The sequence below is a fragment of the Panthera onca genome, chromosome C1, assembly GCF_046562875.1.
Source record: "Panthera onca isolate mPanOnc1 chromosome C1, mPanOnc1 haplotype 2, whole genome shotgun sequence".
NCBI lineage: Eukaryota > Metazoa > Chordata > Mammalia > Carnivora > Felidae > Panthera > Panthera onca.
Genome location: NC_138346.1, coordinates 79733416 through 79745592, shown reverse-complemented (window position 1 = coordinate 79745592; position 12177 = coordinate 79733416). Strand labels below are relative to the sequence as shown.

The 12177-nt window shown below is 37.9% G+C and overlaps 1 protein-coding gene across 6 annotated transcripts in view; it reads left to right on the top strand.

Annotated features, from left to right (window-relative positions):
• RIF1 (replication timing regulatory factor 1) overlaps nt 1–12177 on the top strand; it is a 74446-nt gene that overhangs the window by 38330 nt on the left and 23939 nt on the right. For all 6 annotated transcript variants that reach the window (XR_013557298.2, XM_060626547.3, XM_060626548.3 and 3 more), the window contains one exon: nt 10272–10371. Coding sequence is in view for 5 of the 6 variants with exons in the window: in XM_060626547.3 (XP_060482530.2) it covers nt 10272–10371 (100 nt within the window). In the remaining variant the exon portion in view is untranslated. The remainder of the gene's footprint in view (nt 1–10271; nt 10372–12177) is intronic.

Genomic DNA, 12177 nt, shown 5'->3' with positions numbered 1-12177 from the left:
ATAAGTCTGGCTAAAGGTTTAGCAGTTTTGTTGGATTTTTCAAAGAAGCAGCTCTGGTTCATTGATCTGTTCTATTGCTTTTTTTAGTTTCTAATTCATTTGTTTCCTTCCTTCTACAATTTTGGGTTCTGTTTGTTCTTTTTCCTGCTCCTGTAGATGTAAGATCAGATTGTTTATTTGATATTTTTTTCTTGCATCCTGTAGTAGGCCTGTAATGCTATAAACTTCCCTCTTAGAAACACTATTGCTGCATCTCACAGGTTTTGAACCATCATTTTCATTTGTTTTCATGATTTGTTGGTTAATCCATTCATTGTTCAGTGCCATGTTATTTAACCTTTCTGTATTTGTGTTTTCTTGAGTTCTCATTTCATAAGGTTGTGGTTGGAAAAGATGGGTTGTATGAGTTTGATTTTTGAATTTGTTGAGAGTTGTTTTGTGGCCTAACGTGGTTCATTCTGGAGAAGGTTCCACATTCACTGGAAGAGAATGTGTGTTATGCTGTTTTAGATTGGAATATTCTGAATATTTCTATTAGATCCATCTGTTCCATGGTACTGTTCAAGAGTATTTCCTTCTTGATTTTCTGTTTGGATAATCTATCCATTGATGTAAGTGGGTGTTAAGTTCTCTACTATTACTGTATTACTATGGATTATTTTATGTTTGTTATTAGCTGTTTTACATATTGGGTGGTCTCATGTTGGGTGCATAAGTATTTACAATTGTTTAATCTTCTTGTTGGATTATGATTATCCTTTATGATTATATAGTATCTTTGTTACAGTCTTTGTTTTAATCTGTTGTGTCCAGTAGAAGTAGTGTTTCTACCTCAGCTCTTTTTCCACTTTCATTTGCCTGATTGATTCTTTTGCATTCTTTCACTTTCAATCTGCATGTGTCTTTAGGTCTGACATGTGTCTCTTGTAGGCAACATATAGATAGATCTTGTATTTTTTTTATTCATTCCATTACTGTTTGTCTTTTTTTTTTTAATTTTTTTTTTTTTTTAATGTTTACTTTTGAGACAGAGACAGAGCATGAACGGGGGAGGGTCAGAGAGAGGGGGAGACACAGAATTGGAAGCAGGCTCCAGGCTCTGAGCCATCAGCCCAGAGCCCGACGCGGGGCTCGAACTCATGGACTGCGAGATCGTGACCTGAGCTGAAGTCGGACACTTAACCGACTGAGCCACCCAGGCGCCCCACTGTTTGTCTTTTGATTGGAGCATTTACTCCATTTACATTCAAAGTAATTTTTGAGAGGTTTGCACTTAATTGTCATTTTGTTTCTTGTTTCCCTGTTGTTTTTGTAGTTCTTCTCTGTTCCTACCTTGTTCTCAGAGTTTCCTGGCTTTCTTTCTCGTGATCTATTTGGATTCCTTTTTTTCTTTATTTTTTGCATATCTATTACTGGTTTTTGATTTGTGGTTACTATTAGGTTTGTATGCAACATATTTTGCATGTAGATAGCAATCTATGTTAAGTTGATCACTACTTGAGTTTGAACTCATTCTTTACTCCTGTCTCTACCTGCCCTGTCTTTTAGGTATATGGTGTCATTCTTTACATTCTTTTGTTTTGTGAATCCCCTTACTGATATTTATAGATATACTTTATTTTACTGCTTTTTGTGCTTCCTGGTTTTCTTCTACTTAAGGTCCATTCCACTCAAAGAGTCCCCTTTAACATTTCTTATAGGGCTAGTTTTTTGGTCATGAATTCCTTCAGGTTTTGTTTGGGAAATTCTTTATCTCATCTTCTATTCTGAATGATATCCTTGCTGGATAGAGCATACTTGGCTGCTGGTGTTTGTTTGTTTGTTTCTTTCTTTCTTTCTTTTCTTTTTCTTTCATATTCTTTGAATATTTAATGTCCCCCTCTTGTGGTCTGCAAGGTTTCTGCTGAAAAAATCTGCTTATAGGCTTAAGGGTTTTCACTTGTATATAACTGTTTCTTCTCTCTTGCTGTTAAAATTCTCTTTTTATCACTGCTTTTTGCCAGTTTTATTACTGTGTATCTTGGTGTGGACCTTCTAGGGTTGATTTTGTTGGGGATTCTCCTGTGCCTCCTGAATTGGATTTGTTGACTTTCTCAGGTTTGGGAAGTTTTCAGTTATTTCTTCAAATTTTCTGCCCCCTTTTCTGTCTCTTCTTCTGAGATCTCTGTAATGTGGATATTATTATGCTTGATGGTATCACTGAATTTCCTTAATGTTTTCTATCTCTTTATTCAGGGTCTCACTGAGATTCTCCAATCTTTTTCCAAGTCCAGTAGGCATCTTTATGACTATTGCTTTAAATTCTCTATCAAGCGTATTATTTATTTCCATTTCGTCTATTAGTCTTTTGTTATGATTTGTTCTTTTCTTTCATTTGGTGCATGTTCCTCTGTCTCCTCATTTTATGTAACTCTGTTTCTATGTGTTAGGGAGGTCAGCTGCATCTCTTGCTCTTGCAGGTGGTGGCCTTATAAAGAGAGGTCCTGCAATGCCCTGTATTTCAGTGTCCCCTATTCACCAGAAACTCGTTCTTGAGGGTGTCTCATACATGTATTGTATGTGCCCTGCTGTTGTGTCTGAGTCGTTTTTGTCTTCAGTCCAGTTGTCTGCAGTGGTTCTCACTGTTGGCTAGGTTTGTCCCTATGTTGTTAGTAGGTCAGTTTGGTGCCGTCTTGGGCTTGAGTTGAGTCAGACCAGGTGTTTGCCAATAGCAAGGAACTCCGTGTTACTTTCCCTATGTTCCCTGAGAAGCTTTCATTGGTAGGTGGGGCCTGCAGGCAGTCCTGATGTCTGCCCCGAGTCCACTGCTGGAGCCACAGTTAGAATGGTGTATGTGGTTATGTTCCCCTCTCCTGGGGTAGGAGTCACTTTGGAGTCCTCGTGATTCCTGTTGGGACTGTTTGCCCATTGCCATACCATGGGCGGGCTGGAGGGGCAAGTCCACAGAAAAACACAGGTGCAGGGCAAGACTTTAGCATGCTAATTGGAGAATGTTCATGCTGCGCTAGCTCCTGTGTATGTCCATGTGTCTAGCCCGGGCATTGGGAGAGAAGTTGGACCTGGCAGCTCTTTTGTTCTTACAGAAGTCTCCAAAGGACCCCTGCTCCTCCAGCACTTGTTTGAAGTTTAGTCATAAATGTCTTTCCCTTATGCTCCAGGTGTTTCTCAAACTGCTGCGTCTATGCTGTATCTCAGTAAGTTTGTTTGTTATGCTGTTTATGGGTGGGGACTCAAGTTTCTCCTGGCAGTCCCGGCCCAACCAGCTGATTTTTGAAGTTCCAAGTGTTGAGCCCCACTGATTGTAAGAACTCCCAAAGTAGCCCTTCTGTTTTTCAAAGCCATATGTTAATGGGGATTCATCTCCCTGGTGCCTGGCATGGGGTCTGCTTCTCACCCTTCTCTATGCCTGCTGTCACCTTCCTTACTGGGGACCATTTTGTGAGTCAGCTTGGTTCCCAAAGGCATCTCCACCCTTCCTACTGTTTTCCATATGGCCCCTTCTCTACATTTAGCCATGGAGAGTATGTTTTGCCAGTCTTTGTGTTGTTTTCTGGGTGATTTGCACTGATGTCAGTGTTACCTAGGTGTATTTTGGAGATAGGGTGAATTTAGGCTCCTTCTACTCTGTCATCTTCCCCCTACCACCTGTTATCTTTTTTTTAATGTTTATTTATTTATTTTTGAGGGGGGTGGGGGAGGGGCAGAGAGAGAGGGAGACATGCATCTGAAGTCGTCTCCAGGCTCTGATCTGTCAGCCTGGAGCCTGACACGGGACTTGAACCCACGAAGTGTGAGATCATGACCTGAGCTGAAGTCAGACGCTTAACCCCCAGGTGCCCCCTACCACCTGTTTCTAAGAACCTTGGTAAAGTATCTCCCTGATTGTGAAGTTGATATATTTGAACATGTTTATTACATATTTTGATGCTACATCATCATGCTTATAGGTTCGTGACTTTGTCTTCATGGTAATTAGTTCCTCTCTACCTTTTTGAATTTTACCGACTTGATGTTAACTGATATGAATATGCTCATGCCTTTTTGAGAATTTGTGTAATCTTTTTTTATTTTATTTTTTATTATTTTGAGAAAGACAGAGGGCACAAGTGAGTGAGAGACAGAGAGAAGCAGAAGTGGGGCACAAGCTCACCTGAAGTGGGACTTGAACTCAAGAACTGTGAGATCATGACCTGAGCCAAAGTCAGATGCTTAACTGACTCAGCCACCCAGGTGCCCTGTGTAATCTTTTTTAAAAAAAGAAACTTGCCGTGGGGTGCCTGGGTGGCTCAGTTGGTTAAATGTCTGACTCTTGATTTCACCTCAGGTCATGATCTCACATTTTCTGAGACCCAGACCCTCCTCAGGTTCTGTGCTGGATGTGGAGCCTTCTTGGGATTCTCCCTACCACCCACTCCTCCCCCTCCTGTGCTCACTTGCGTGCTCCCCCTCTCTCAAAATAAATAAACATTTTTAAAAATAACAAATGAAAAAACTTACCCAACAATACAAAGAAAATTGCATGAAATAATACAGTTTGACAAATTATTATACGAAATACTTCTGTAGCCATCACCAAGGTCAGTTAAAGAGCATTGTCAGCACCCCAGATGCTCCTCCTATGTGTCTTTTGCAGCATATAAATAAATATGGAAGTCTTTTTAATAAGTAGATTTAATCTTGAATTTAATAGGAAATGGAGTATGTGTTTTAATCTTTAGCTTCTTTCAGATATAGTGTTAAAACTTCTATTCATCTTTTAGATTTGAAGAGTTCATATCCGTAACATTCTACCCCAGCAAGTAAAGACATTGATACCACTCTCCTACAAATTTTTATACTTACCACCTTTCAGGTTTTGTTAAAAAACCTAAGTTTTACTTACTATATTATTATACAGGGTACTATAAAACTTGGAAAATAAGTAAGTTTACAAAATTTGAGGATATTTTGTTGCTCAACCTAGTTTCCTATATCCTATTATTTTCCTTTGTTTAAGAAAAAAACAGATTTATATATATATATATATATATATATATATATATATATATATATATATATGTATATATATAAAAATGATGACTGTTACCTGGTACTAATATATAAGATACACACACACACCCTCATATGACTGATAACCTCCTTGTTTGGTACATATAACTAATCAGTATTGATTAGTTACAATTTTTAGGTTCCAGAAAATTTAGATCACAGAATTTTGACTAAAATTATTTATTATAGCTTATATTGTTGCAGATGCATACTTTGATACTTTTTTTTTTTCCTTAATAACTTTGTTCTGTAAAGTTACATGATCTCTAGTTTTTGGAATTTAGACATTTCAGCAGGGTGTCTCTTGTGGTGTCATTATCATTTTTAAATATTTTTGAGAGAGAGGGTGCACACGGGGAGGGGCAGAGGGGGGCAGAGACAGAGGTTTGGAAACAGGCTCTGTGCTGATAGCAGAGAGCCCAGTGTGGGGCTTGAACTCCTAAACTGAGGTCATGACTTGAGCTGAAGTTAGATGCTTAGTAGACCCTTTCAATCTAAAGAGCTGTGCCTTCATCTCAGAAAAATTGCCTTGCTTTAATGGTGTTCTTTGTCCCTTCTGTTTTTCAGTACTGTTTTAGGTGGTTTTTAGGCCTTTGAATTTATCTTTTGTGTCCCTTCTTTTTCTTTCTCTACACCTGTTTGTGTTTTGTTTGGTACTGCTTTCTAGGAGCTTGGTTACTTTGTGACTTAATTTGTGGTTTAAATGCTGAAGTGTTTGATAATGGTTTTGTTTTTTTAATTAGTGTTTTCTTTAGTTATTATTACTTTCTCTATTTTTTTTGAGAGAGAGTGGGGGAGGGGCAGAGAGAGAATCCCCAGCAGGCTCTGCACTGTCAGCATGGAGCCTGATATGGGGCCTGATCCCATGACCCTGGGATCGTGACCTGAGCCAAAAGCAAGAGTTGGATGCTCAATCAACTGAGCTACGCAGGCATTCCTGTGATTACTATTTTTAAGTCGATAATATTTCCTCTTCCTCTGGCATATTAATTTCCTTTTGTTTGTTATTAGATTTTTCCTCATGGGTTAGTACTGTTGATGTTTAGCCCACCTTTCCCATGGGACTGGTTCTCCTTGTGAATGTGCATGTTATTGATTAAGGCTAATACTGAGCAATACTGGTATCTGGAATGTGTTTCCTAGAGAGAGCCCCTCTTTTTCCAGCCTTGATAGCAAATTGAAGTTAGAGGCATCTTTTACTTGGTCATTGGAGCCTGAAGGAAACACCTGGGGATTTAACATCTTTTGTATATGAAAATACGGATTGTCATCTGGACTTTCTGTGTAATTTTTGTTGGTTCATTGGGGCACTGCTGCTTTCCTCCTCCTGGCTCTTAATACTCATTGGGGGAGATTGTCTTTGGGGGCAGACATGTGAATTATCCCAGTGAAGTGGAAAAGTGGATAGTAATGGAGAATAAGGGGAGAAGAAAGTGCATTTGTTTTATAGATCTTTAATTTCAGTAGTGTTTTAACTTTTTTCTCAGAACTCTCACTGTGTCTTCTGTTACTTAGGTTTGCTAGGAGGGTGCCTGGGAGCTCAGTCAGTTGAGCATCTGACTTTGGCTCCGGTCATGATCACACAGTTTGTGAGTTCGATCCCTGCATTGGGTTCTGTGCTGACAGCTCAGAGCCTGGAGCCTGCTTTGGATCCTGTGTCTGCCCCTCCCCTGCTTGTGCACACACTCTCTCTCAAAAATAAATAAACATTAAAAAAAAAAGTTTTGCTAGGAAGGCTATTTTGGAGGTGCTTTTTTTTTTTTTGGAACTCATGGTGCTGGGATTTTCTTGGTTCTGTTTTTAGTCTCCCTGCCTTTAAAAAAATGTTTCCAGAAAATCTCTGATGCTTCTATGAATTTTATTTTTGTTTTAGTTGGATTATAGGAGGAGGAGGAAAGGGTATGAGGGAGCTTAGCAACTTTTTCATTGTTTTGTTTTGTCACTGGGTTCCGGTGAACACATGTAATTTTCATGAAGAATTTGATAAAGACTCTAATTAAGAACCTTGTTCTTGGGGCCCCTGGGTGGCTCAGTCAGTTAAGCATCTGACTTCGGCTCAGGTCATGATCTCACAGTTTGTGAGTTCGAGCCCTGCATCAGGCTCTGTGCTGATAGCTTGGAGACTGGAGCCTGCTTCAGATTCTTTCTCTGCCCCACCGCCACTTGTGCTCTCTCTCTCTCTCTCAAAAATAAACAAACATTAAAAACAAGAAAAAAGAACCTTGTTCTTATGGGGCACCTAGTGGACTTTGTTGGAAGAGTATGTGATATTTATTTATTTATTATTTTTTATTTTACGTCCAAGTTAGTCAGCATGTAGTGCAACAGTAATTTCAGGAGTAGATCACTTAATGCTCCTTACCCATTTAGCCCATCTCCCCTCTATCAACCCCTCCAGTAACCCTCTGTTTGTTATCCATATTTAAGAGTCTCTTATGTTTTGTCTCCCTGTTTTTATATTATTTTTGCTTCCCGTCCCTTGTGTTCATCTGTTTTGTGTCTTAAAGTCCTCATATGAGTGAAGTCATATGATATTTGTCTTTCTCTAATTTCGCTTAACATAATACCCTCTACTTCCATCCATATAGTTGCAAATGGCAAGATTTCATTCTTTTTGATTGTCGAGTAATACTCCATTGTTTATATATATACCACATCTGTATCCATTCATCCATTGACAGACATGTGGACTCATACTCTGGGCTCTTGTTGATAGTGCTGCTATAATACATTGGGGTGCACGTGCCCCTTTGAAACAGCATACTTGTATCCCTTGGATAAATACCTAGTAGTGCAATTGCTGGGTTGTAGGGTAGTTCTATTTTTAATTTTTTGAGGAACCTCCACACTGTTTTCCAGAGTGGCTGCACCAGTTTTCATTCCCACCAGCAGTGCAAAAGAGATCCTCTGTCTCCACATCCTCGCCAACATCTGTTGTTGCCTGAGTTGTTAGCCATTCTGACAGGTGTGAGGTGCAGTATCTCACTGTGGTCTTGATTTGTATTTCCCTGATGACGAGTAATGTTGAGCATTTTTTCATGTGTCTGTTGGCCATCTGGACAGATGTCTTCTTTGAAGAAGTGTTTATTCATGTCTTTTGCCCATTGCTTCACTGGATTATTTGTTTCTTGGGTGTTGAGTTTGATAAATTCTTTATAGATTTTGGATACTAACCCTTTATCTGTCATTTGCAAATATTTTCTCCCATCCTGTCATTGCCTTTTAGATTTGCTGAGTGTTTCCTTCACTGTGCAGAAGCTTTTTATTTTGATAGGTCCCAATAGTTCATTTTTGCTTTTGGTTCCCTTGCCTCTGGAGGCGTGTTGAGTAAAGTTGCTGTGGCCAAGATCAAAGAGGTTTTTGCCTGCTTTCTTCTCCTCGAGGATTTTGATGGCTTCCTGTCTTTCATCTTTAAGTCTTTCATCCATTTTGAGTTTATTTTTGTGTATGGTGTAAGAAAGTGGTCCAAGTTTGGTTTTCTGCATGTTGCTGTCTATTTTTCCCAGCACCACTTGCCGAAGAGACTATCTTTATTCCATTGGATATTCTTTCCTGCTTTGTCAAAGATTAGTTGGCCATACATTTGTGGGTCCATTTCTGGGTTCTCTATTCTGTTCCATTGATCTGAGTGTCTGTTTTTGTGCCAGTGCCATACTGTCTTGATGATTACAGCCTTGTAATACATCTTGAAGTCTGAGATTATGATGCCTCTTGCTTTGGTTTTCTTTTTCAAGATTGCTTTGGCTATTCAGGGTCTTTCTGGTTCCATACAAATTTTAGGATTGTTTGTTCTAGATCTGTGAAGAATGCTGGTGTTATTTTGATAGGGATTGCATTGAATATGTAGATTGCTTTGGGTAGTATTGACATTTTAACCATATTTGTTCTTCCCATCCAGGAGCATGGTATCTTTTTCTATTTTTTTATGTGTCGTCTTCAATTTCTTTCATAAGCTTTCTACAGTTTTCAGTGTATAGATTTTTCACCTTGTTGGTTAGATTTATTCCTAGGTATTTTATGGTTCTTGGTGCAATTGTAAATGGGATCAATTCCTTGATTTCTCTTTCTTTTGCTTCATTGTTGGTGTATAGGAATGCAACCAATTTCCATGCATTGATTTTATATCCTGCAACTTTACTGAATTCGGGGATTAGTTCTAGCAGTTTTTTGGTGGAATCTTTTGGGTTTTCCATATAGAGTATCATGTCATCTGCGAAGAGTGAAAGTTTGACCTCCTGGGCGATTTGGATGCCTTTTATTTCTTTGTGTTATCTGATTGCTGAGGCTAAGACTTCCAATACTATGTTGAATAATAGTGGCGAGAGTGGACATCTCTGTCTTGTTCCTGACCTTAACGGGAAAGAAAGCTCTCGGTTTTTTCCCCGTTGAGGATGATATTAACATTGGGTCATTCATATTTGGCTTTTATGATCTTGAGGTATGATCCTTCTATCCCTACTTTCATGAGGGATGAGAGAAAGGATGCTGTATTTTGTGACAGGCTTTCTCTGCATCTGTTGAGAGGATCATGTGGTTCTTGTCCTTTCTTTTATTAATGTGATGAATCACATCGATTGTTTGTGGATATTGAACCGGCCCTGCACCCCAGGTAAAAATCCCACTTGGTCTTGGTGAATAATTTTTTTTAATGTATTGTTGGATATCGTTGGCTAATGTCTTGTTGAGCATTTTTACATCCATGTTCATCAGGGAATTGGTCTGTAGTTCTTTTTAGTGGGGTCTTTGTCTGGTTTTGGAATCAAGGTAATGCTGGCTTCATAGAATGCATTGGAAGTTTTCCTTCCTTTTCTATTTTTTGGAACTGCTTCAAGAGAATAGGTGTTAACTCTTCCTGTGACTTTTGATCTTGGGGTCATGAATTTGAGCCTCGTGTTGGGTGTAGAGATTACTAAAAAAAATAAATGAACTTATAAGTTAAAAAAAGAAAGGGAACCTTGTTCATCAGACTCAATTTATTGGTTTATATGCTGAGTCTACTGGGCATCTTAAAAATGATTTATTTTCCCTAAATGTTGAGAAACAAAAATTATGGTACTTGGCACACAGAAGTTAATGAGCAAGTATTCATAACTGTATTTCATGTACCTTATAGGTTATACGTGGGAATGAATGTCTTATATTTTTTGTTGATGCTTGCTATATTTGGAATCTATGCCAGTAGTTGGAAGTTTCTAATATAATATTTAATTTTTCTTCCCCAGAATTTGTTGCTCTTAGATAGGATCATTCATATTATTACTGTAATGGTTGATTGCATTGACTTCTCACCATATAATATTAAATATCAGCCAAAAGTTAAATGTAAGTATTTTTGTTTTTATTTTGTTCACCCAGTATTTGATAAACACGACTGTCTAAACTGTTGTCAAGGCGAATCCTAATATTTTTTCTGACCTCATTTTGCTGACTTTTGATGTATAACCATGTCCTACTTTGCTATATAACTTTGGTATGCTAGGAGCTTAAATGCTCTTACATGCCCATGCTCACAGTCTCTCTCTCTCTCTGTCACATACGCACCCACCTACCTTTATTCCTTTGTATAACACTGAAAAATCAGTATTATCCTATTTAGAGATTGTGTAGTAAGAGTGATTTTACTTGCCATCTTATACAAGGGATTATCTGGGCAGGAAAATTTGATGTTTGTTATTAAAATGTTGTTATTTGTCGCATTACTGGTAATGTTAACATTTGCTAGTTGGTTAAGACAATATCTGCCAAGTTTTCCACTGTAAACTACTGTAGAGTACCTATGATTAATAAATTAATGTTTTGTGGCAGGTTATTTGAGACTATATACTTTTTTTCTCAGCCAGTTTTCACTCATGATTTTATCATCCACTAATGCTTTTTGCCTGAAACACTAATGTTACCAGAAGAATAGTTCATTGTTTCATTTGATTATGTTAAATTGTGTCAAGATACTTAGCTCCTTTGTCTTTAATTCTAAAAGCTGTCCCTATTATTTATCTCATTCTAATAAATCATTCTGCCGTTACTGAGCACTGTTAGGCACCAGTCACTTCCAGGTGCAAATGACATCCTAATGTAAGATAGAACTTCCTTTGTCCCATTTTATTTTTACCACTGTGAGTTTCTGTTATTCATTGGTTTATAATTCATTGCTATTAATATTTATGCTCATGTTGGCCTCTTTGACCATTTCATGTGTTTCCATTATTTTTTGAGAACTTTGGCATAAGATAATCAGGCTCATTCTGTACTACTTCTCCCTCCTTAAGCCTGGAACCAGACATATTTCCAAGAAACATGGTTCCTTTTGCTGAAGATGGCATTTAGAAACCAAGGTCTAGTCATTGTGACTAAGATGTCACTGCTTTTTGATCCTCTTGAGTAGAGGTTTGGGATAGGTGTCGCCTGACTCATGGGCTGTCTAGTCAGCCTTAACATCCTGGCCTGGAATTTCTGGGGGACGATTCTAATTTATATTCATCTGGGAAACAGATTCTAGGGAAGAAGGAGAGTTTTCTCTTAAATCTGAGCTATTCTACTTTTAGAGACTGGATTCTTTGAGGGAAACGGGTAATTTCGGACTATGTTTTTTGTTTTGTTTTTTTGACAAAGTGGATTCATCCCTGTAGGTAGGTATCTGAAGAGAGGCAGAATCTAAGAATAGTAAACAGGAGTGTCGGACAGTGCTTTTAAGATACATCTTTTTCTTTAAATTTAAGCTTTTCCTGTATTCTTGCTGAGGATTTGGATCTGTGATTTGATTAATGTTATTTGTAGGGTTCAGTTTATTATACAGGAAGCAATAATTTCTAAGGGAAATTTTGTTTTAAAAATTGAATTTTAAAATTTAGTTTTGGAACTTACATAATTTAGTACTTACGAATTAGTTGAAATTCAGAGAATATAAAAACTTGAAATGCGTTTTATAATTCTTTAGAGAAAAGACACCCACTTTTCTGGAATTCTTCTAGATCTGCCAAATAGTTTTCCTTTGTCTCTGCTTCTGATTTAAAGATACGGTTGTAATGGTGTATATCCAATAATGGCATATCATTTTAAAATTTTGAGTATCATTCTACAGAAACACGTATATGAGATGTACAGTATCTGTCATTGAAATGAGATAAATTG